Source organism: Pogona vitticeps, chromosome 11 (assembly GCF_051106095.1).
Source record: "Pogona vitticeps strain Pit_001003342236 chromosome 11, PviZW2.1, whole genome shotgun sequence".
Classification (NCBI taxonomy): Eukaryota; Metazoa; Chordata; class Lepidosauria; order Squamata; family Agamidae; genus Pogona; species Pogona vitticeps.
In genome coordinates, this window is record NC_135793.1 from 5,353,266 (window position 1) to 5,378,735 (window position 25,470).

Below are 25,470 nucleotides of genomic sequence, written 5' to 3' on the forward strand. Positions count from 1 at the left end.
TGAGGGAGGGTGGGCAATGTGTAGCCTCCGTAATTAAAAATTGTAAACTGTCCAGAGAGTACTTTAAATGCTACGGGGCTGCGACAAGAGAAAAATGCCACCAACAAGCCATCAAAATGCTAGGTATGTGGCATCTGGCACCAAGTGCATTCATTTGTCTTTTAAAATACATTTATCCCCTACTGTACATTCCTAGCTAGCTAAGTTAGAGATGGGCATGAACTGCTGGTTCGGTTTGTGCCGGATTTTTGGCCAAACATCTGCTAGGTGCTTCGAAGCCCCACCTCCTCTGGTGGACGGCCACTCAGAGGCAGCGCCCCAGCTTCCTTGTCCCACCTCCTCTGGATGCTGCCTCTGAGTGGCCGCCCACCAGAGGAGGCGGGGCTGGATCGTAACGAACCCCTGTAACACCTGATGCATGAACGGCCATCTCTAGCTTAGGTTTCCAGCTGTGGAGCCAGAAGTTGGGGGTTCGATTCCCCACTTTGCCTCCTGTTTGAAGAGCCAGCCTGGGTAGCCTTGGACCAGCTGCACTGTCCCAAGGTTGCCCCTAGAGGAAGGGAAGGGTAAAGCACTTCTGAGTGTTCTTTACCCAAAAAACCCTGAAAAGGGTTGCCCCCAGTCAGAATTGACAGCACATCATGATGATGATGACTATCTTCTTACCTGGATTCTGGATATGTCTGTTTGCTACGTGCCATCAGGTTCTGTTCTTATGATCGTTAATAGGGTTTTCAAGGTATGTGAAATATTTACGGAGTGATTTGGCCAGTTCAGTCCCTCAGGTTGGTTCTAGTTGAACCTTTGGTTAATCACGTGTTTTAAGAGGCCTTTTAGCTTAAATGAAGTTCAAAGATGGGTTAAAGATGTCCTTTGGGGAAGAAGAAAAGGCCAAACGAGGGGTCTGCTTTACTAAACCATATTTTTTTCCCCCCATGTCTTGTTGTTTCTGTGTGTGTTTAGCAGTGGTAGTTGTGGCGTTCGTGCTGTGTTGGCTCCCCTTACACGTGGGCAGGATCCTCTTTGCTCAAGGGAACGTGGTCCTCTACGAGATCAGCCAGTACTTCAACCTCGTCTCCATGATGCTCTTCTACCTGGGCGCATCGGTCAACCCGGTCTTGTACAACGTCATGTCTCAGAAACACAGGAAGGCGGTGTGCAAGTTCCTGCACCGTGGTCCACTTTTGCCACCCAGGCACTTAAGCAGAAGCGGCAGAACTCGTGCCGAAAGTGCAGAGGTAAGTTCTTTTTTTGTAGGATAAATTTGAAATGTGGTAGCAAATATATCCTTGCTTTGTTGGTAACCTCCGTCTCTCTCCGAACTCTACATATCTGAATGATAATTTGAGTAGCCCAGTTGCAATGGGGCCCGATATTCTCCAATTAACTGGGAGGGAAGTGCAAGGATTCAAGTGGGTTGAGGTCTCTGGCTGTGGAGCCAGAAGTTGGGAGTTCAATTCCCCCACTGGGTCTCCCTGACAGGGGCGGGACTTAGATGATCCATAGGGTCCCTTCCACTTCTGCAACTCAAAGGTTATTATAAAGGAGATGGGGGAAAAGACGCCTCAATTTTATCAATGCTTTCATTTTTCTTTCAATCTTCTTTTTCTATTTCTATTTTTTGGGGTTTGGTTTTCAGTTGTAAGAATAATATTTGTTTCCCTTTTTCTCCCCCCTGGCGATTTCTGTACGATGTCTTCCTTGCCAGTGAAAAAGGAAATGGTGGTAGTGGGGAAGCTAAAATATTGCGAGGGCTTTTTGCCTCTTCTCCCTTTTAGTTTTGCCAATGCACTGAAAGAGATTTTGACACGTCTCCTCCTCCTGATGATGCCTGCGGTGTTCACATGCTGCAGAAAACTAATTTGAAATTTGCTAAGGTTCTGTGATGTTGCTCAGGCAGTGGTTCCACAGCTTGGGGGCAAGGTGTACCCTTTTTGCCTAACTACTTGAGACGTAATTTGAAGTTATGCAGCCCATTGCAACCATTTCCACCAAGGTGGAAGTTGTATCCAAGAAGGAATTCCAAAGGGGAGGGCAGTGGCCAAATCAGACCCGTGGGATAGCCGGGTGTCACTCCCTGTGAACCTCTGCAGAAATAATTTTGTGCTACGCCATGGGTGACAGGATTTCAGCCGCAATCTTCGTTTCACTGCGTGCTGCTTTCCTCTTACTACCTGTTCATGAATTTCGTCTATACAGGTCAGAAACTAATGCAAAAAAGTACACAACGATAAGCCTATTTTTAAAAAAGAACAGAATCTCATTGTTTTTCTCCCATGCATTTGCTCTCTGTTTGGTTATTTTTTTAAAATGCACATCCTTAAATCCAATCTTGCAGCTTTTTGCATTTTTAAATGCTAGAAAAGAGATGAGGGGGGATGTATGGCCCTTTGGTTGTACTGGACTACATCTCCCACTGTTGCCTGTGATGGTTGTTTGGGGGGGGGGGGACCACAAGTCATGCCTCTGCTGTGGAAGGCTAAAACAGACAAGTTACTCAACCTGATGCAGTTCAGTAGAAGGGCTGTGCATGCTTCAGTTCAGTCATAATCCGCTAGCACAAAGGTTTATAACTAGGAAATGTCATAACTGGCCATCTCCCCAATCCTGGCACCCTGCAGAGAGTCAGACTTTCCAGCTGTCCCGTCCCTGCTCCGTTGGGGAAAGTAGCAATATGGAATGGATCCAGTCATTTGAAATGTCCTGTTCTTGACCTCCAGGGTTTATCTGAAAGGCACAGTTCCAGATACCTTGTCAAGGACAGGCTGGTATTGTCTGGTGTTTGTTAATAATCTGCAGTTAAGGAAGCCTGTAAGGAATAAACCTACGGGGGGCGGGGCGGCCGTTGTGTAACACCTTTCCTACTGAAGTGAGACTTTTAGACAAGTCAATGAATTTTTTTGTGTGCCTTTCTCCTTACCCCATTTTCTCCTCTCCTCTCTTCTTCTTCCATATCAGCCAAATCCCTAATAAAGTAAAAACGCAAGCTTAGGCTGCGCTACCCGGGAGTAACCACTGATTCCTGAGCAGATCTATCAAGGGTTGTATTAACTTGCTTAGTCTGTTTAAAAGAAGTTCACGTGACATCTCGTACCAACACCATCTTTTCCCAGCTCAGCAAAGAGCTGTCAAACCCTCGACAGGTAGCTTGCTGGGCGAGGGGAACGCTGCAGGTGGGTTGAGCTGCAAGCCTTTTGTTAGGTTAGGGCTGCATGTTTCTCCACCAGATGCTTTTTTCAAGACCAGACAGCAACCACTATTGATCATCTGTGTTTCACCTCAGTGCCCATCATCCCTTGCCACTGGCCATACAAGTTAGTAGCGATAGGAACTGGGAGTCCATATTGCGGGAGGGGAAGTGGTTTGGGAAGGTGGCTGCTTGAGAGGACGTTTCCTCCGTCTTACCTGGAATTTTGGCTAGCCTTCCTCTAATCCATAATGATGCCAGGAACTTGCTCATTGAACCCAGAGGTGTTGGGATAGTTCACTGAGTGAGGCCTCTCTCTGTGGAGCCAGACGCTGGGAGTTTGATTTCCCTCCCGCCAGTAGAGCCAGCCCGTGTGGCCTTGGGCAGGCTGCACCGTCCCAGGGCGCCCCCCAGGAGAAGGGAACGGTCAACCACTTCCGAGTATTTCCTACCTGGAAAATCCTGAAAAGGGTTGCTATAAGAAATGACTTGACAGCACTTGATGACAGTAGGACCCCTTGTATCCGTGGGATCAGTAAGTGACTCGCTTATCACTTAATATTAAATCTATTAAAAGAAAAATTCCCAAATATATATATATATTTCTAATGATGAAGTTACCGGAACTGGTCACTAGAGAGAGCCAGAGACCACACTGTCTACCCTGTTTTCCCCAAAATAAGACCTAATCTGAAAATAAACCGGGATGCTTGTAACATAAGCCCCAGTTAAGTGAAAACCCGCCCTCCACCCTTGTGGAGCAACCAGATGATGATGACATGACTGTATTTGAGTAGATGTAGATTGTTGGACGTGAAAAAACAAAACATCCCCTGAAAATAAGCTCTAATGTGTTTTTTGGAGCAAAAATTAATGCAAGACCCTGTCTTATTTGCGGGAAAACATGGTATAGCGTTCGCTGTTCTCCACGCTTTTCAGCATCCGTAGGAAGGGTGGGAATTGATTATAATCAGAAGTAGATCTGGTTGTCCTCTACATGAATACAGGTTGCCAAAAGGGGTGTGCAGCCCTCTGCCATGCATTACTACCACGCAGAACGATTCCACAAATCCTGATGTGAACAATTTTGTATTTTTATTGGCCATATTAAATATATTATCTATTTATAGTTACAATTTAGTAATATGATGCCTGGCAGGTTTAACGTAAGTATGAAGTACAGCAAAAAAATACAATACAAGAGAAAAGGAGATCTAATACATTAATGCCACTAGAGTACATCAATCTGGAATGTATAGTTGTAAATATAAAATTCTACATTATATTTCCAGAAGGTTTACTGGAAAGCATTAAACAATTTGTGGCAATTACAAATACAAATTCAACTTTTAACTTTCTAGGAAGTCATAATTTTGGTTAGTATTTATTCAGAAAAACCTAATTTAAAAAATGTATCTAACATACTACTGCCAATTCAATGTGATATCCCCCCCCAAAAAACAAATCATTTTTTTGTCCAAGTTTAACAGAAAAATAAAACACGCTTTGGCAACAGAAGACAATCTGAAGCTGAAGACAATCTATTGTTTATATATATATATATAATATATATTATATATATATGTATGTGTGTGTGATGAAGTATGAAAGAAAGTGAACAGGTTGTAAACATCCCTGTGAACTAAAGACACTAACATTTGTATAAAACTCTTTCCAACACTGAAGAGAGGATTCCATTACAATAAATGATTAACTTAAGTCCTGCTACAAGTAGAACAATACATTCAAACATACATTTTCCAGAATTTTTTTTAAAAATCAAAAATAAATAGATCACAAAAAGGAGAGTACATTTTTGAAAAAAAAGGTTAATTTCAGATTGCACCATAAATCTACTTTTAAGATAGTTAAGTGATATGATGTTGTATTGTGTATGTTTGTATTTGTGCATATGTGTGTGTCTGAGAGAGTTCGTGTTCGTTCTTCCCAGGTGTGAAATGCAAACACAATGCCACAAACCGTAAGCTATTATTATGAACTAACAGCCTGCTGAGAAACATTTTTATGATGTTCTACTGCCTGGAACAGACACGTCTCGAGCTAAAATGAGTTCTACATGTCACATCTACGGTCTCACAAGTACAAGCATTCTGATGTTTCGTAAAGTATTATAGCTGTTCAGTTCCCACAAGGATGCAAAATGTTAACGAAACACGCATGGCTTTTTGAAGGTGAGCCACGGCTTCTCCTGAAACGAAATGAATTTTGTGCCCAGCTTTCGAAACAGCACTGAAGACAACATTGAAATTACTTTTACTTCACAGGTGCCTGCTTCAGAGGCTCGACAAAGAACAGTCCCCCATGTAGTGCATGATATTCACCCCCTAAAAACAGAAACACGATTCCACTCAAAGCCAGACCTGTCACTGAAGTATTCGTCACAAAACAGAAAAATAAGACTTGAACCACCAAAAGAAAAAGAAAAAGAAGGACAATGGAATATGAAACCGCTACAAAACAGTTCCTTTAAAACATAGGTCTCAACTTGCGTTTTGAGAAGGAAAAATTCTTTTTGATGTGTGACTTGATCCGTTCGATTATGTTAGCAGGGCATCCGGAGGGGAGGGGAGGGGAGGGCAAACCGAACCACCGTTTGGTTTATTTATTTTTAATTCCGTGTTAAGAAGAGTACAAAAAACATTTGCTCAGTTTGAGCCAAATAGTGAAACATTTATCATAAATGCACTTTTTGTTGTTGTTCTCATGAAAGACAAAAAGAAATCTGTGCTTTTTTTCCCCCCCTCTGAAAAAAAAAAGCGCGGCAGCGGTTCAAGTCAGAAGCACAGGGCGTTTGCCGTTCTCTCAAGCACTGAGAGTCAACTCTGGGTCGGGCCGCCAACGGCAGAAAGCATCTCGTTCAGAAATGTACAGCATAGAATGGGGAGGGTTTCCGCCATGTCACATGACCGATGCAAAGCCCGTTGTCTGCGGACAACTCGGTGCCACGAGCACTTCTGATTTTTTAAAAAAATCTACAAACGCTTGGCACCGTCTGCTACGCTTGGCTCTCAAAGGACTTAATTCCCAGAACCCCAACGATTAAAAACAGCTAGAATAAAATAAAATAAAAACAGCACTATCGCTAAAGTCGGAAGTTGATTAATGTTTTGGTTTCGTTTTTGCCGACGGTCTATGTCAGGTGCGGTACGCTTTTTAGCAAGGTCCTGGAGTACAGTACTGTTCTAAGCTTAAGAAGTATCTTTGCTGCTGTGTCGCACGCTTGTCGTGACTTCGGCTGAAGCGGCTGGGGCTTCCCCCCTCTACCCTTTCGCTTTGCTCTGCTCTACTGGAGAATCAAGGTCTTTGTGTGAGAATGAAGCCAAGCTCTCTGAGAATCACAAGTGCATGTTAAGGCAGCTTTTTGTTGTTGTTGTTGTTTACTTGCTTGTTTTGCTGTTTTGAACAGCTAACCCTGATTAGAAGATGCACAGCTGTGCCACAATTGGGGGGGGGGGTCTCTTCATTGCTCCCCACTCCCTTCTTGCCATCCTCCGTGGAGAAAGGAGGAGGAGGAGGTGGTGGGGAGAGGTTCTACCTACCCAGCCTCACCGTTAGTCAGCAGCAAAAAAAATGGAAATGTACGTCTTATACAATCATTCCCAGCTAGCATTTTTACTTGGAATTTACATAAATACCCAAGGCATAAATTTTCCATATGAAAAATAATAAGCTGAGTAATGAAGTCGATTCTCGAAACGTTGCCCGCTTACTTGATGACAAAGTACTGAATGATCACCGCAAACAGGATGGCCACCGTGGCGAAGACGAGGAGGAGCAGGAAGGCAAACTGTTCGTCACTGAGTGGCTTCCTCCTGCTTTTCGTGAGGTCGGGGCTGGGCTCCAAGCACGGGGAGGCGAGCTCTTGCTTCTGAGATGAGAACGTTGTGCTGGGACTGTACGGCCCATACAGTTCCTGCGGTCCAGTGGAGTCCTGATACTGGCGGCCAGCACACGCCCTGAATCGGTATTCACAGTTGGCCTGAATGTTGGTGAAGCGGAATGAAACCTCCGGTCCCTTGTATACCTGGAGGGAGGAACAGAAGCCAGCGCGGGTCACCTTCCGCTTTGAAAGAAGCCCTTCATCGCTACAAGGAGGGAAGCGGTATTAAACCAGCTCAGCCCTCCGTGTGACGCTACCTCCATCTCGTCTGCAGGGTGAGCCTCCAGGGTCTCATGGGAAGGGCTCCACCAGCCCTCCACGGAGAGGGGCTTTGACTCAGAGGCCTCCTGCGTGCCACGAGACAGGGTTCGACCACCACCGCTGAGGCTCCTTGCTTTTAGACCCCCTTGCAAAGAGGAAAGTATCTAGGGCATATCTCGACTGCACTCGCTCTCAAAGGAGAATCGCCTGCAGATCAAAATAATCCTTTGTGACGGAACTGGAATATACAGTGAGGAATACGCTGCTACAACAGCTATAATAGAGCCGTCAAGATTGTTTCCTGGATAACCAGACTTTTCAGAATGGGATACTTAACGGCTACTCCCGTATTCTCCACCAACCGACATAAAATAGACAAAATGGGAGGGAGGGAAAGGGTGGGACAGGCACAAAATATGATTCTTTTTTTCCAGTTATAAAAAAGTAATGCAGATTCTTTAAAAGCCTGATTCTTAGAAGACATTTTAAAGCTGTGTCTTATCCTCCACCTCTTCAGAGGTGGGCACACATGGGGTAAGATTCTTCCACATAGAGAAGAAGCCTTCCACACACACAGGACTCACAGGTAAGGGAAAGGCTGAGCTTAAGTGTTTCTCAATGACACATAGTAAAACTTTACGTTCTCTTTATCCCCCTGTATCCTGATCTGTTATGGCTTGATATTTCAGAGACAAATATGGCCGGAGTCTCAAGTCTTGGCAATTTTGTACTTCAGCTATCACAAACATCCATGACAACATTATTTCTTTCATGAATCCAGGTTCAATGGGGCCTACTGGATTCACATTCAGAATTAGCAAGATGCTGCAAACAAGAAATGGGACTATAATCTTAATTTTGGACAAGTTTGAAATCACAAATCGGTAAAAAAACCCGAACGTTCTACAAATTGGCAAATAACTTAGAACAAAGCCTGTTCTGTTGTAATAAATCATCATGGTCTTCTGGAATGCAGGATGCTTGGGTTTTGACACTAATCGTACAATGTATACCATCTACACTTTTCAGTTTTTGAAGAAACATTTGTGTGGGTCAATACAATGGTTCATCAAATGAATTCATATGAGAAAAACACAAAAGGTGATTATAATGCCATATTACCTGATCAACTTCCCTCCCACTGGAAAGTTGTAAAATGTAAACAATAGGGTCGCCTTTCATTGGCTGCAAGGGCTCCCATGTGACCTCACAGGCGTTCTCTCCCAGCTGATGGACTTTGGGTGCTGGAAAGGGGGGGAATCAAACATACATCACTCACAAATGTACATATTAATTTTTCAGTATTCCGTCTTTTCTCTCCAACTCAAGACACAAGGCTTCCATGTCTCTGCCCAAACCCAGCTGCAGACTCACCGTTCATTGTTCTGTTGCCCTGACCTTTATTTAATGTAGGGCGATTCAGAAAATCCTGGAATGGGGACCCATGTCAGCTAAATGCCCTCACCTTTCAGAGCAGGTGGTGGAGATTTGGTTGTAGTGAATGAGTAAACTTCTGAAAATTCTCCTTCACCCGCATCATTGCACGCTTGGATTCTAAAGTAGTAAGCGGTGGACTCACAAAGTCTCTGCACTTTGTAGGTGTGACAAGGGCCACTGTAGACGGTGATGAACCTTTGTGGGGGTAGGGGAGAAGGGGAGTGAGAAAAGGAACAGGTTTGTAACTATAAAAGAGAAACACTTCTGAAATATCTTCACACCAGATATAGTGCCCTGTAAGTTCAACTGTAACATCACAATGTTCTCTTTTGTTTGTTAAATGTACTTACCGTATTTTTCGCACCATAAGACACACTTTTCCCCACAAAACAGGGGGGTGGAAAGTCTGTGCGTCTTATGGAGCGAAGAAAAGATTATATTTTCCTGTTTTCTTCTCATTAAAAATTGGTGCGTCTTATGGAAAGGTGTATCTTAAGGAGCGAAAAATACGGTAAGTGTTTTGCTGCTCCCACACTTTCACTATCTGTGTGTGCCTCCACACAACCAACCACTGCTAGGCAAAACCTTACACGCTGTTTGGGGTTGCCATTTATATGTGTAAACAAGAAGTTTTTGTCCTGATTTATCTCTCTTAACACTAGCCATCATACATGGTCAGGGATTCTTATTTATAGCATTGCTGTGATTCTACCAAAGTTAAGGTCTTACTTCGTACTACCTTTTAAAAAAAGTGAGAATATGGTGAAACACAGCTTTGTTTGCTTCAATGATATCACAGAACACACACGCCACAGAACCATCCAGTGGTATATAAGAGATTTATTTATTTAGTCAGCCTCATAAGCCACCCTTCCTCCCACAAGAGGACTCAAGGCAGCTCCCAGTTAAAATAAGTAAAATTAAAGACACGTTATGACTGTGTAACGTGTCTTTATATGTCTGCCATCTACCAAGTAATGAGCAGGGTTTATAAACCAAAACGAGCTTTTGGCTGCAGAACCAGAGGTTGGGAGTTTGATTCCCCGCTGGGTCTCCCGGGAGAACAGCCAGCCTGGGTGGCCTTGGGCCAGCTGCACCGTCCTGAGGTTCCCCCTTGAGGAAGGGAAGGGTAAAGCAGTAATTCTTAGTCCAGATGGTGAGTCTGATTTTTGGAATTTACCTGGTTTTACCTCGGATATCAATTCCATGATATACATACCAGTGGATACGCAGATTGTATGCCACGTGTGGCTGGCTAGTAGTGCTTGCTCCTCAGATTTTCCAGGAGGGTGATCCAAATAAGTCTACTGTCCAATTCACTCTTTTCAAAAACAGTGAATCTCTCTTGAAAGAAGAGAATTTCACTCAAGTGCCGCTGAGTAGCGCACAAAGAGATCAAAGCCTTCCCCGAGCTATCCACTCACCTGCCAAACCTATCTTCCATCTGTAAGTTGAAATGCGTCGGGTTAGCAATTGCAGCTCGGCTCGAACCTTCGCCCCATTTCAGTTTAAGGCTCTGGTAACTGAAGACAACACATTCCAGGTGCGGAGGATCTGGTGGCAAAGGCTTGGTCTTCGCTTTGATGGTCGGGCTGAAGGGGCCAGCCCCTAGACTGTTGAAGGCCTGAATGCGGATTCTAAGAGGGAAAGCAGTCACAGAAGAAGAGAGAACAGGGTTGCTTTTAATGTTTTTTCTTGCTGCCTGCCCTTTGCATAAAGCCATAAACTGAACCACCGTTAAGAGCTACAAATGGGATCCGAGACGTTGGGTAGCTGCAAGACCCCTGTTCTGTGTGAGCTGTTCCTCCCACCATCAAAATCCTTTCAGCCGCTTCTCTAGCTGGAGGGGAGCAAGGAAGCAGGCCCTCCCCATGGAGAAGGAGAGCATCTGGGGTGTGACGTTTGATCCGGAGGCCAGCACACAAAAGAGAAAAATCAGGAGCCCATCGCTTGATCAATTCGCAGCCAAAATTCACCCTATTCCATCCACCGTACCCCACCTGTAGCACATTAGACATCTACAGCATTAAATCCATTTACCTGTATAAAGTGTCGGGTTGCAGGTTCTCCAGAACATGGCTTGTAACTCTGCCGACGGTCAAGAGCTGTTTTTCCCCATAGTCTATGTGGTAGCCCGTGATCTCCGCCCCGTGGCAACAGGGCTCCTCCCAGTGAAGGGCAAGGCACGTCGAGAGAGGAAGGGGGGCCTCCATCTGGTCCTCTTCCAGCAAGTGCAAGACGGCCACCGCAGCTGGCACGGAGGCCGGGGTCGTCACCATGCCAGTCTCCCCGAACAACCCAGCACCGGCGAGATTCACAGCCTGGAAAGACCCCCAAGAAGAAAAGCGTTAGGGAACCAGACCAGGGAGCTCACCATCCTCCCAGAGGTCTGCAGCCAACTCTGAAATGTAATTCAGACTGAAGCTGGGAATAACCACTGCTTTTTAAAATACCCCAAAAGAGTGAGAGTTATGCAAACAGTCGTATCACTAAATCTGCTAGAGGAGGGGAGAGCTTGCATGAGGTCCCTTATGCTCCAAACAAGAGACCAGCTACCTTTTTTGACCTGAAAAGCCATGTGATCGTATGCAGATCGAAAGGTGAACCAAACTCTGCCTTGCATTTGAAACAACAGGGATGTAAGAGTGTGTGTGTATCAAAAACTCATTTGGCTTAACCTTCTATTCACTGTTTTAATTGATTATTTTAAATAAGTCACAATATATTAGTTAACAAAATGATTTCACAGTCTTGTTACAAAAAAGGGCACACAGTAGGATCCCCGTATATGCAGGATTAGAATCTATGGCTTCACATCTGTGGTGTGGAAATATTACAAATACTAGAAGAAAACCGTATTCCCATGATGTAATTTCCAGAGCTGTCCCCTAGACGAAGACAGAGACCATGCTATATATAGGTTGGCTATTATCCACAGTTTTTGGAATCCTTAGGGGATCCTCTGTGGATATGGGGGTCCCCCTGTATTCACAAATATAATCTGATGGAGATTAGTAGTTATATTTAGCTTAATATAATCAATAAAAGCAACAGTTCTCCCGAGAAAAAATACAGAGATCATCAAGACTGCTGATTTCAAAGGGGCTAGAAGTATCTTAACCTGGCACGAGAAGTTGATCACGTTGAGGCCAGGTTGGCCTCCATGGAAAGAGAATCCTTATCAACAGAGGCCAAAAACACTGGGCCTTTTTTTTGGAGAAGACCTCCCCCTCTGAAAGAGGCTTGAAAAGCAGAGACACGAGGGCAGAAGGAAAAAAAAATCCTTGGGGAAAAAGAAGACACGTGTCCATACCTGTATTCTGCAATAGTATGTTGTTGCAGGCATCAGCCCTTTCACTTCATAGCTCAGAAGAGGGCCCGTGTATATTATATGCATCGAGCCTTCCACCTGGCCCCACTCCAGCCTGTATTCACTAATTTCGGCACCGTTACACAGTGGAACCTAGGAGAAAGGTAAAAACAAAGAGGCAAAATGAACGGGAAACGTTCAGGGGGCGCTCTTCAGTTAAAGATGCAGGTCCCCATCAATGCTCCTGCAACAAAGGGCAGATATTTGTAGAAAATAAGCTTGCCCGTTTCTAAACTTCCTGTCTCAAGGGCGGCTGACAACTAAGAATATTGAGAGAAAAGGGCTTTTAACGGATTAGGACAAAATGTGTGTCATTATCGCCCCCCCCCCCCCGGTGACCTGATGAAAAGTGAGTTGCTTTTTAAAAATAAAAGAATACACTGAGATGACACCGATCTCCAATCTGGCAAGCTGGGCCTTTCATTTAGCAACTCTGCCTTCAGAGGTTACTGATTTATGAGAAAGGACTTTTTTAAGGACAGAAATGTCTCTGGCAATTTGTGATCAGCTGGAACACCAAATACATTTGTGTTCAGTCCGGCCTGGCCTATATCCATCTCACTCCTCTACCAGTCTGCTTCAGTATTCAGGATCTCCCCTGAACGTCTTGCCCAACTTTATCAAAAAATCAAGACCCTATCCATATTAGCAGCAATGCTGATTTGTGCTGAAGAAATGTGAATGTGTCCCACCCTAGTAATTTATATGGAGCACTGTTGTTATCTTGTGGATGTGTCTAAGGAGTGCACCCCCGCCCTGAATCAGGTTTTAATAATGCCTGACTCACCGTCTGACTAGCCTTTAAGTTCCAACCAGTTACCATTGTGTGTCAACTCCTTCTGTGACTTGCCCTGTGTTAAGCGGAAGTGCACCTCTGTTTCCCCACCCCTCAAACTGGTGTCAGCGGTGCAGTCTATGAGTTTTCAGGAAGCGGCTGCCCCACAGCAATGCACATCACCAGACCCCCCTAAACCTAAACAAACCTCCTCCAAGTAGAGGCACAACGGAAGTAGATTTAGTCTCCTGGATTTCCCCCCTCCCCAAAGCGGGTAGTGGGTTGACAAGAACAAACTGATTGGTTTAAGACTCCTGTCTGTCAAAGTGGCTGGGAATAAATGGTTGTAAAGAAATATCTTTCTTCAGGACAGGAAAATCCTTGGGTATCTGTGTTATATGTTGTGCCCTGGCTCTGACGGAGGATTGCAAAGATTGGCATTTCCAAAATGGCAACATGTTAGAAATGCTCGTTTGGAAGCCAACGACACCTTTAGAGTACATGCTAAGGAAACATCTCCAATGAAAAGCAGCAGCCAGCTCTTTTCTGCATTGAAATGCACTGGATGGCTGAGACACAAACTGGTCAATGTTACTGTGCAAGTACACATTACAGCCACAGGATCTGAGCTGTCTTCGACTGAAGCGCAGTCATAGTATGATGATGTGACAATGCTTTGGAATTTTCCCCCCCACATCAACAGAACGATGTTGATCACTGGTCATGCTTTATCATGGGGGGTGGGGGATACGAAGAAAAAGCATGCCCAAGATCACTGCACGACAGACATCGATGGCTCACATACAACACAAATTGAAGCTTATCAGACCCAAGGGACAGTACTATGCATCCCAACCACAGTTCCCTTGATTAAGTCCATTTAGATAGTTTTCTTATCAGAATTTTGCACAAGACCTTTCTTCAACTTCAGGGCATGAACAGCTATTAAGTTCTTATTCATTCATTCATTCATGCAACTTTCTTAGGGCCCCGAATTAGTGAAATGAGAGTGCCCTTCCACTCATTTTGAATTTCTCTGTCCAAGTCTCACGTATTACAGCAGGGCTCACGTAAAAGATATGAAGAAACAGACATACCTCCCATGAGGCTACGACACACGTAGCTGTCTTACATATCAGCTGGGGGACACAGCAAGGATCTGGAGGCCCCGGCGCAGTAGAAACCTCTACCTTTTCTGAGCAAGGGCCGAGCTACAGGGAAACAAGATCTCGAGATCAGGAAATTGCAATGACCAGTTTAATGCCATCAGGATATAAATGTAAATCTCCTCCTATATTAGCCAGTCCAGGCTCTGATAGTCCAGGTCTGTCTGGTCCCCCTCCATGCAACGTTCCTCCTCCACCACACACCCACAGCAAGCATTTCCAGCCCCTTCGGTTCCAGTCGTGATGGAACCCCCGTGGGGGCGGAGTCTTGAGTGCAAGGGGTGGAGCCTCACCCAGAGAGGCTAAAATTTAGAGACAACGTTGGCAAAGAACTTTCCATTTAAGCAGGCCTTGAGCAATTAAGAGCCTCCAAGTAGAACATCCCAGATGATGTGCTGGTTTTCATTGCTTTAAGGCAAATTATTATTACTCATTTCAATTGACTTTAAAGAGTTCTAATTGTAATTGTAGAATTTGGCTTTATTATTTGTGATTTTATTGTATGTTAATCTATTGTTCTAAACTGTCCTATAAACTGCTTTTGGCCCCACTTTTGAAGGAAAGGTGGCATATAAATGAAATAAACAAAAAATTAGCATATTACCAAGGCTTACGGGGGGGTTAGACAAATTAAGTCTGCATAAAACAGTGTACATATCTTAAAATCCAAACATCCACAAATGCCCCTAGTTGTAATAAATACACACAAACATGTTTTAGTCACTTGGGGAAAAATCAAAAATTACATAAAAGGCATAAATGCAGACACTAGAAAAACTGTGTTAAGAATATACTTTCCCCCCAAAAATTGCAAAGCCTCACAACCCAATACAGAACAAAGATGAAATGAAAATGTGGCTAGGATTTAGCGAAACCAAGACAGAGGTTTCTCTCTCTCTCCAAAATCAGAAGCAGACGTGCAGTTTAAGATATCACTGTTTCAGGCACCAGCGTCAAAGCAGTAGCAAATCCATTGAGGTCGCTGAACCCTTTGTGAAAACTTCATACCGTCTCTGTAATATGGTAGGATGTCAGCAAAACGAGGCATGCAAATTGCTAGGGCCAAAGCTTTAATATTTATATCGTTCACTGTAGAGAAAAAAAAAACAAGAACACAACCCAAGCCTCTCACTTCCTAATAGGTTTCCAAAAGTATATGAATCTTGTATAATCAAGAGTTACCCAAGTGCATATTTCACTGCATTAACTATTTTGCTCTCAAGAGCTGGATTTCCTCACTGTAGAACACATACATGGGTGCATGTGTATATACACACACCAACACCTTGAAATTCTCTGTATACAGGGAGAAATTTAATAAGCATTTTTTTAAAATTCTCAGACAGGAATTCAATCAGGTACCCCAGCTTTGTTGGCTGCTCGAATCCAGAAGCTGTACGTTCTTCCCGGAAGAAGACCATTAACGGTGCATTCTAATGCCTGGCCGCGATACACTTGCCTCCGTTCCTCCAGCTCACCGTGCGCTATTTCCACAATGTACTCGGTTACCTCTGAGCCTCCGTCTGCCGAAGGGGGTTCTGTAAAAGAAGCAGCAACCAGCATGCAAGTTAGGGTCTTTCGATTAAATGCAATGCCAACTATGGGCGTCTCTCTCCGCTATGTTCTTTTCTGCCTAGCAGATCCACACAAAGTGAGGTGATCCAGGCTCTTGGTGATTAACATCGTGCAGAGTCTTGATGCCAAGGAGAGTCACCATCAGTAGAATGACCATCAGCGCAAGGAGGCTATCCTGGTGGGCACTGATGATGACCATCCTTACACTGTCAAAACTGGGTCCGAGTCTGACCCCGGTGAATACTCATGCCACTAATGAAGATGTGGAGAATCAAATCCACCACGTCCCCCAGCAATATAATCTCAAATTCTCCTTCCAAAATAAATAAATAAATAAAAAGACACACACGCACCATGTAAATCGGACAAGTGTTGTTCAAACTCCATCTGAGGGTGCCCCCCAAAGTCATGAAGGGGTGACCTCGAGGCCACTCAGAGAAGCCAAGAAGGTTTAGGGCACTATGCAAAGTATGTTCAATCACAACAGGTAGGTTCCAAACACCTGGTTGCCATCTTATCTCTCTTTTTTTCCCCATTCAGAACCTTCTAAATCTAGATAAGGCTGGAACACTGACCCTTCTGAACCTGTATGTCCAGGTGAGCCCTAACAATTTTATCACAGTTCTTTTACATTTGCCATACTTCCCTCTGAGTATTTTTATTATCTCTCCTATTGGTTTTTATTCTCTTCCCGTAGCTTATATTCGTTTGCTTATTGTGTGGAAAATGAATTGTATATGGGTTTGTGGATCTTTGTTTACAACCTCTGTGGCCGTAGGTGTGGTGTGAAGTTGGGCCCCTCAAGTGCACCCAGCAACATCCACTCTAAGCTGCACAGCTGCACAAGGCTGTATTGGTGCCGCACACCCACAATCAGCACTGCCACACCGCTGGCTCTGGCTGCAGCCGAAAGGGCGTACGTCCAGTGCCGGGACTCTGCCCAACGCCGGCAGGAAACGCAAGGGAACATCAGCGCACAAAAGTTACCTCTTTTTTTGTTTGTTTGTTTGGATGAAGGGAGTTTTAACACAGCAGTGTTCAATCTGCAGAGTGCCTACTAAATCTGGCCTGAGGAAACATGAACCCCAGTTCAGTTGTATCTTTGGAACAAGTATTTTCCAGCGGTGGACTTCACTGCTAGGAGCGAGCCGTTTCGCTCTGTTTCATCTTCTCTTTGGAAACCTCCCTCAAGCTGTTTCTGATGGGCAGCGATGGGACAAATCTATGGGATCATCCCACCCTATTTCAATCCTGTTGGCATCAACTTCCTCAGCATAGAAGGCAACTCTGGTTTCGGCATCATCGTGGAAAAGGACATCTTTCCACGTCGAGCAGTCCAATTGCGCCGTTCTAGGTGCTGGACGTAGAAAAATGGATACCTATTGGATGTATATTGCCACCCTGGAGCCCATTACTGAAAGAAAGATAGGATGGGCCTCAGATAAATCACGAAGGACACTATGTACACCTAGCATTTTCTGAAGTTGCTTCCCTTCGTTACATGTCGTGCAAGACAGGTACAATTTCATACATCCATTTCTTCAAAATGAGAAATCTTACCCCACTGAAGAGAGATTTCCTTAGGCTTGGCTTTGCCGGCCAGACACGGAGGCTGACATGGCCCAGGAGGAACAGCTGCTGTCTGAACAGTGAGTACATCTGACGGCTAAAAAAGAACACGCATGTTAACTTAACCAGAATGGAAAGCTGCAACATGTGTTTCATAATCCCCCCCCCTCTGCCCTTTTTTCAGCATGTTTGTTTCCAAAAGGGTGGTGTGGAATTTCACACTGTGAACGTGATAATCTTGTATCAGTAGAAACCCAATTCTGTGCCAGAAAAATACCAGGTTCTGCAATGTGCGCAGATTCATATGCAGGAAGCAGGTGTGGACACATTTTATCCAGGATCAATAAATACCCATATTGCATCAAAGATCAGCTACTGAGTTTCGTGATCCAATGAGGACTTGGATTTTGATTTCCCAACACCCACTTTGGCATTCTTAACTGCTAAGACCGCTTCACTCTTGAAATATAATGTAAAATATTCTTTAATTAGATAATTGATAATTACAGAACCATAGAACTTTAGAGTCCAGTGCCCCAGCGAAGTGAGAAATTCAGCTCTAAAGCATCCCTGACAGGTGACCTATCTAACCTCTGCTGGAAAACTTCCAATGAAGGAAGATCCCATCACCTTCTGAGACAGTTCGTTGCACAATCCAACAGCTCTTATTGTCAAGAAGTTCTTCCTAATGTTTAGGAGAAATGTTGTGCGGTCCAATCAATCTCCTGCTTATGGCTGCCCTCCCAAGTTTGTTTAGATCGGGAAAGGATGACCAGTCCCTCCTCCTGATCCCAGTGTGGGGCTCTGCAGATTGTCTCAAGCTGCACAGGTAGCACAGCACAGCGCCCCATCCGTCATGCACACTCATGGCTCTTCTCCTTGGAGGTCCAGTGTGGATCTGTACTCCCAGGCAGCAAGTCCACAACTGTGTATTCCAAGCTATCGAACAGTAGTAACTGTGTGCCATCAAGTCAACTATGATTTATGGCGACCCTTTCCGAGGTCTTCTAGGTAGAGTACTCAGAAGCAATTCACCATTTCCCTATAATGGGAGTGCCCTGGGGCTGTGCAGCTTGCCCAAGGCTACATAGGCTGTCTCTTCTTCTGGGAGGCACAGTGGGGAACAGAACTTCCAACCTCTGGCTCTGCAGCTAGCAACCTAACTCATTAAGCTATAGCTGCTCCAAAATATTCTTTCGAGAGTATCATGCTCGTGCATCAAGAAGGATAATGAATGTTACATGCCTTAACGCCCATCCACTGACAGCTAGAAATCCTATCCAAACTCTTTACCTGCTTCCCAATCAGACTTTGAAGATTTCAAGCAGACGTAGGAGCTGATGAAGCGACAACCTTGCTTATATTTATCAGGTCTCCCTGGAAGACTGCTTGGAACGAGAGATGGGCACGAACCGCTGGTTCATGTCAGTTTATTTATCAGCCAAACAGATGTTCGGCACGTCAAAGCCCACCTCCTCTAGCAAATGCTCCCCCACCCATCTCCTCCGGGTGCTGCCTCTGAGTGGGTGCCTGTGAGAGGAAGGCAGGGCTTTGTAGCACTGAACACCTGGTACAGTGGATAAATGAACCAGCACAGGGGTCAAACCAGCAGCAGTCTGTGCCCTCTCTACTCGGAACTCCTTGAGTAGGCAGATTTCTATCACCTACTAAAATAAATGGCAAGGAGCCTGTGCCATGTTAAAGGCTTTTAAAGATTTTAACTAGCATAAGGTCCCCCATTTGGTGTGATACATGTTAAAGACGTTTATACCAAATAAAACCTGCCTTTAATAGTTTTTTTTTAAATAAATAAAAGTGCCCCAAGAGATTTTGCTGCTGAAGAACCCATTTTAAAAAAACCTAAACAACCTGTCTGCTAATCTAGTTTTGAAAACCCATATTCACAGCTGTCAAAACACAATGTGTTTTACATTTGCATGTATAAACACAGAGACTGAGTTTCTTCTCAATATAAACAATTCTTTTGCCAGTACCAAAACCTGTAAAGCTGGGGGTTTGGGGGCTGCTAAACAATTGCAGGACAATCACAGACCTCTTTCAAAGGACTCCCCCTTGCTCACCTGACTTTGGCCTCCTCTTCCAATGCAGTAAACTCTTAGTCTGTAAGACGTACCAGGCTTGAGATGAGCACAGACGTGCTCTCTTATGGAACCGCTGTAGGTTGCTTCCCATATACTGCCTACGGTGGTGGAGGTGGTGGAAATAAAGTACTAATTACAACCCAATTTGGAGAACAGGAAAAGAGAAGGCAACTGTTTTACAGCAGGAGAAACAAAACATTTTGGCCACTTGGACCATCAGGAAAACTTGAATAGAACCGGATTACCTAACATTCTGCACCCCCTTCCCATCCATGCTGAAACCACTATATCTAGCTGTATCTGTGGATCCAGGGACTGACCACCCCACTGGTTACAAACGACTCATACTGGGCTGATGGATAACATCTATGATATTTATTAACAACAGCATGGTTAAAGCTCCTTTCGCTCTCCAGCAAGGGTGTGAAATTATTTACGATTACAGTCGATAGGCTGAAAAAGGGATGTGATACTGGACATACTTTGTTCATCTTGTGCTTACCAGCTGAGGCCTCTGACATTTCTAGGACATACGTAGAGATATCTGACCCTCCATTATCCTTTGGTGGATCTAAAAAAATAGCATTTAAAAGGAGAAGAATTGGATCTGCAAGAAAGCCCATATTTTAAAGTCCACACAACTAGTTTCAAGCAAGTTAGAAGAACTGGTGTGCTGTTAGGCCCCACATTTTCATTTAGGATGGCAATATACCAAAATGAGTGCCAGGCGGACAGAATCAAGAGACCTGGGTTCAGATTCCCACTCAGCCATGGAAACTCTCTGTGGGTCGGTATTGGTAAAATCACTCCATATGTGTAGGCATCCTTCAGTCTCGAAAGACTATGGTATCGTGCTCTGTATGGAGGACTTGGAATCACTCCATAAATACCCTTGAAAAACCCTATCAGGGTCATCACAAACCAGATGCAACTTAATAGCACATAATATCAAACAATATCAAAGTAAAAGGATATGCTCAGAAAACAAAGCATCACAACTGAACAGGATCCATCACGTATCTCATCTTAAGCTCTGCATTAGGCAACCACGCCAGCCGGTATCCGACTGCTAAACCCAATTAAGTGCATGGGAAGTCAACATTCTGTAAATTCCACTAAATCTATGAGTCTACTAATAGCAAAAGGGTACGGCCCACAGGACCTTAAAGTTAGACCTTTCATTGTGCTGAAAACGCGACACTGACTGACGAAAGCCGCGACAGATCAGAAAGGCTGCAGTTTGTGCAGAACTAATTCTTCCACCCTATGTGGGGAGGAAGGGGTCACGAGGAGCACAACACATGCCACGCACAGGCATGCTAAATATGCATCGATCCGGGCAACTGCTAAACCCATCAGTCCAGATTAATGCACCTCTTCCTTGTTAGTTCTGCACAGCTGATCAGATGCGCAAACACAAACACCAAATGCAGAATACTGAACTGTAACCGATGCCTCTTCCTTTTTATGCAACAAGGGAGGCAGGTGAGGAAGAAAGAATTCATACAAAATGTTTGCTTCCTTACCCCAGGTCACTTTCACATTATGTGGATGGATCTTTCCCTTTACAGCTGGTTTACCCGGAGGTCCAGGTTTGTCAGGATTTGTGCTGAATTCTACCACCTCGCTGGGCCCACTTTTTCCTTCGGTGTTGTGAGCAAACAGCTGTCGTGGCATGAAGAGAAGAAAGACCAGCTTAAAAACCATGTACTAGTTTAAATGTAAGAAAGGAAGGATCTTGCAGGGTCAGACCTCCTCCTACACTCCTCAGCTTTCCAACTAGAAGCCCACAAACAAGCCATGACGGTAACGTAAGTCCCCATTTAGAAGCCTTCCGAAAAGGAAAGGCAATTAACAAACCAACCGAGAGTGTGGTTACACACAGTAAAAACCCTGTTTTTGACTTGGGATTAGCAGTCTGAAACAGATTTTTAAAAAGCTGAGTACACGAAACACATGGAAGCACAGGTTTTATTTTTTATTTTTTTGCCAGAGAGGCAGTTTTTTGGTTGTCAAGCAAGTCACTGGGTTCAGCTGGGAGAGGGTTGTTTATTTTAAATCGCTTGTGAGACTGATTTATTTTCAGTCGTTTTGGCATAACATGAATGCCTCTGTTGGAAGAAATTGTGTCTGTGGGGTTTGCCACTCACTGATATGCCTTCTGTGCTCCCTCTCTTTCTCCACTGGGAGAGAGAGAGAGAGGAGAGCAGAGGGGGGGGAGAGAATGCCTCCCTCCTTCACAAGCCTAGTCAGTGTCTCAGGTTAGTTTCAGTCCTAGTGGGCTGCTTCTCTCTCCTGGCTCTCTCTACTTCTCCACCCTCTGGTCTGTGGGCGGGCGGGTGACTGGGGGGCTCCAATGCCAGACTGGAAGAAATAAAAATATATACTAAAATAATACCAGGGCTAGTGGTTGTGAGAGGCAGCCAGAGCGAGGGTAGGTGGACAGGCACAGGACAAAGCCACAAATGCAACGAATTCAAAAGGCCTGTGTAGCCTTCTGCACAACACGCCATTGTTTAAAAACAGATTAAAAGTTCTCCCAAGAGGACCCAAAAAACATGTGACTTTAAACTCAATTCAAATACCCAGACCCATCACCCAATTTATTTCAAGAGCGTAACCATTAAAGGCTTTCTCTTAAAGGCCATTCCCCCAAAACAGGCAGTACGAGGGGGAATGCGGTTTTGGGAGAGGGGAAAGCTGTTACGTGGTTGAGCAAAAACATATGGCAATGTTGGATGTAACGGGGACATGCTGGAAACCAAAATATTCAGGATTCTGGACACAGAATCCACACTACTTAACAATCGCCACCACCGTGGTCTCCAAATTAAGAGACGATATCAGACAGGGGAAGATATTTTATGCACTAGAGGGCAGGGGAACAGAAGTCTCAACAGCCGTGGCCTATTTTGCAGACCCCTCTCCCTAGTCAACACAGGTTGATTTTTCACTATAGACTTTGAGATTTAATTAGCAACCGGATGCGGTAACGTTCGAGATCAGCACATACCCTGAATTTATAAGACGTACTCCTCCTAAGGTCTTCTAAAGTGCAAGAAAGCTCATCTCCATTATAAGCGGCTTGAAAACCATAATCCTATTCATGAAGAAGAAGAAAAAAGAAAATAAATAATGCCTTTTCTTGAGCAGTGTGGAACAACTTGCATTTCTCTTCACTGTGTCTAAGGAAATCAAAAACTCCTCAAGAATAACAATGTCATGGTCAGACAACATATACCGAGACATAACAAGTGTACAAACCCAACCTTGATGGTTGTGTTTTGGAAAGCCAGTGGCTCCAGCACTGGCCGTCTAGAGCGACCCTGTCCAAAGCCATATTGCAATCAGAACAGACCTCAACTCCTAACAACAACTGGGTCCTCAACCGGCTGCAGAAGACTCGTGGATAGTTTACTGTCAACTCCACTGGGGCGCCTGAACAAGGCAGCCAGTAATTATCTGCCAGGCAACCTCCTTTTCTACCCTAGAGTGGCAGCGACTTTTTTTTCCTTTACATCCAACTCAAGTTTCCAAACACATAAACACCAGAAACTTACAGAACCCTCCTCTTCCATTTCTAAAATGTACGTCAGGGAATCGTCCGAAGATACTCCGTTCGGAGGGCTCCACTTCAGGGACAAGCAAGCCACCCCTGCTTCCGTCAGCTGAGGCGGCAGAGGGGGTGGAGGGACCATTCCTATCGTGTAACACACCAGAGTTTCGCTGAACCCACTGGAAGGAGGGAGAAGAGAAATAATTGTGAGCCATCAATACATCTCTGAAAGTCATGTCGTTACGTCATCTTTTATTTATTTATTTATTTACCTCATTCCGATGTCATTTTTGGCAGCCACCCTGAACATGTATCTTGTAGAAGGGGTCAGCTTGGTTATTTTGTGTTGCTTCAGATGACCGTAATAGCATTCCTTGAAGGCGCCGTTTTTCCCCTTTCCAAATAAATAAAAATAAAGTGAGATCCTCTGGCTCTAAGAAACTGAGGATTTGCTTCAGTGAGCCCTCAGTAATAGCGGCCCTCTGTAGCACAGCATAATGAAACAAAATACAGAAATGAAAAGAGAAGAAGAAAAGAAAAAAGCCACCAGATTGTGGACCAATCGAATGTGTGCTCCTATAAACCTGCCAATTTTCACAGCTTCCAATTCACAGGTATTTTAATTTACTGATTTTATTTTCAAGATGTGAGGCTGCCCTTTAAGACAAAGGCTGCTCAAGGCAGTTTATAAAATAAAAATAACAAAATTATGTTACATGCACACATGTCCATACCTGGACACCCCAGTTAAAGCAACAAAATTAAAATTGCACATCAGGACAGCCTGAAACCAAAGCACTGCTGACACAACTACGAAACACGGAAGGCTGTTTCTAACCCTCATGGTTTATTTGGAGAGTTTAGAAAATCTGTGTCCAGGTTCGCACACTGACACAAATTTTGCAAGGAACTAGGAGTTTCGTTCCCTCCACTAACCACAATAGCTGGAGAAATGCGACGAAATCCTAGAACAGCATGGGCAGAGTCGATCCAATGGATTTTCTCCACCTGCCTGTAAGCTTCTGCCAGATTACTTACAACGACACAATGATTCCAAAGAGCTAATGCTTTTAATAGAACGCTTCCAAAACAACTAAGAAGTTACACAAATCAAAACATATGCATGAAAAATCTGAAGTAGCCAGTGCTAGATTTAAGTATCAACAAAATGGAACAGGACGGAGATCGTGTAGCTCTCCAGACATCACAGGAGCAAAACCCCTCTCTTCCATAGCCAGCATGGCCAACGGAGAAGAGCAAAGGGTATTGAGTTCAATAACTGGAGGGTTGTACATTTCTCATCTTCTCAACTCTAGAACAGTGGTTCCCAAGCTTAGATCCCCAGATGTTCTTGGACTAAAACTCCCAGAAGCCTTCACCCCTCGCTATGATGGCCAGGATTTCTGAGAGTTTAAGTCCAAGAACATTTGGGGACCCCACGTTGGGAAGAACTGTTCTGGAAGTCCAAAACAGTGCATAGCAGCTTCCATTTTTTATTCTTTCTAACAGAATATTCTGGAGAAGCTGGTCTGCTTCTCAGAATCACTTTGACGGGAAAACATTACAACATACGTCTTATCCACTTGCAATGTGCTTAATTGAAAATATTTTCTCAGCAGGACATGGAAGAGCATTATTAAAGTTACTCAAGCATAAAAGAGTGGACTTAAGTGACACACAATTTCAGCTAATAAAATGGCTTAACTATTTTTCCCTAAAATAAGGAACTTACCTCGTCCCACTCTAAAAGGTAGTTAGTTACTTTGGAACCATTGTCATTGGAGGACTAAGAAAGAAAAAAAGGGGGGGAAGAAGACATTTATTTTGCCCACCAACTTGAAAAAGAGCTGTTTCAACCACTTCAATAAACTTTTCAAATCAAAACATGCGGTTTCCTCAAGATGGGATTCCTATTTTAGAAATTAATAAATTTATTATTTTAGCTTTTAACACTGCTTCTTTTAATACTGTGAGCTGCTTTGGATTCTTTAGGGGGAAAGGCAGCATATAAATATTTTAGATAGATAAACAATATATCCGTTCATTCGTATTTCCTTTTCAAGCATGCTAATGCAAACTCGCAGGCTAAAACCCACATTGGCTGGATACTTACCTTCCACTGGACTGTCAGACTGTTTTTGGATTTGTTGACTACTTTTGGTGCAGCAGGAGGATCTGGCTCGCAGGTCTCTGTAGTAAAACTGGCCAGCTCCGAAACGGTTTCCTTGGTGGAACTACTGGAGGCTGAAACTCTGTATGGTAATTTTTAGGGGAAAAGGTGAACAAACATGCCAAACACACAACAAAACCAAGACTAGAAAGTCCAGAGTGTGGCAGATGATCAAGAAAATGAGATACTTGTGACACCATATTTCGCATAGGTCACCCTTTCTGCTGTAATTTTTTTGCTGCTTCCTCTGATCTGCTCTTTTCTTGGCCTGAGGATTTCCTGTCCTGTGAACTCCAGTGTCCAATCAAGGCAATGAGCAGGCCTTTAAAAACATACTTCTTCTGAGATGGGTATTTACCATTTTCATTTTAGAGCTTAGTTTATGTCCCCATATGATTCTG

General features: G+C 44.1%; 2 protein-coding genes across 6 annotated transcripts in view; one reads left to right on the forward strand and one right to left on the reverse strand.

The window, feature by feature from the left end:
- The first annotated feature begins 83 nt into the window (after nt 1–83).
- On the forward strand, nt 84–8,323 carry LOC110086641 (growth hormone secretagogue receptor type 1). 2 transcript variants are annotated; one of them, XM_072981088.2, is made up of 3 exons: nt 84–123; nt 964–1,238; nt 8,039–8,323. In XM_072981088.2, exons 1-3 carry the CDS (start codon nt 117–119, stop codon nt 8,102–8,104), a joined length of 348 nt encoding a protein of 115 aa, XP_072837189.2. In that variant the 5' UTR covers nt 84–116; the 3' UTR covers nt 8,105–8,323. The 2 variants fall into 2 exon arrangements, with proteins under 2 accessions (XP_072837189.2, XP_078236939.1); XM_078380813.1 differs by lacking the exon at nt 8,039–8,323 and adding an exon at nt 5,139–5,368.
- FNDC3A (fibronectin type III domain containing 3A) overlaps nt 4,261–25,470 on the reverse strand; it is a 53,583-nt gene continuing 32,373 nt past the window's right edge. For all 4 annotated transcript variants that reach the window (XM_072981085.2, XM_072981084.2, XM_020807703.3 and 1 more), the window contains exons 10-26: nt 25,013–25,151; nt 24,632–24,685; nt 23,172–23,293; nt 22,904–23,078; nt 22,357–22,443; nt 20,870–21,008; nt 19,846–19,914; nt 19,323–19,441; nt 17,233–17,338; nt 15,460–15,635; nt 14,029–14,142; nt 12,100–12,249; nt 10,827–11,107; nt 10,211–10,423; nt 8,815–8,981; nt 8,472–8,593; nt 4,261–7,232 (exon numbers count right to left, since the gene is read on the reverse strand). In XM_072981085.2, the coding sequence (XP_072837186.2) occupies nt 6,915–7,232; nt 8,472–8,593; nt 8,815–8,981; nt 10,211–10,423; nt 10,827–11,107; nt 12,100–12,249; nt 14,029–14,142; nt 15,460–15,635; nt 17,233–17,338; nt 19,323–19,441; nt 19,846–19,914; nt 20,870–21,008; nt 22,357–22,443; nt 22,904–23,078; nt 23,172–23,293; nt 24,632–24,685; nt 25,013–25,151 (2,551 nt within the window). In that variant the 3' untranslated portion in view covers nt 4,261–6,914. The remainder of the gene's footprint in view (nt 7,233–8,471; nt 8,594–8,814; nt 8,982–10,210; nt 10,424–10,826; nt 11,108–12,099; nt 12,250–14,028; nt 14,143–15,459; nt 15,636–17,232; nt 17,339–19,322; nt 19,442–19,845; nt 19,915–20,869; nt 21,009–22,356; nt 22,444–22,903; nt 23,079–23,171; nt 23,294–24,631; nt 24,686–25,012; nt 25,152–25,470) is intronic.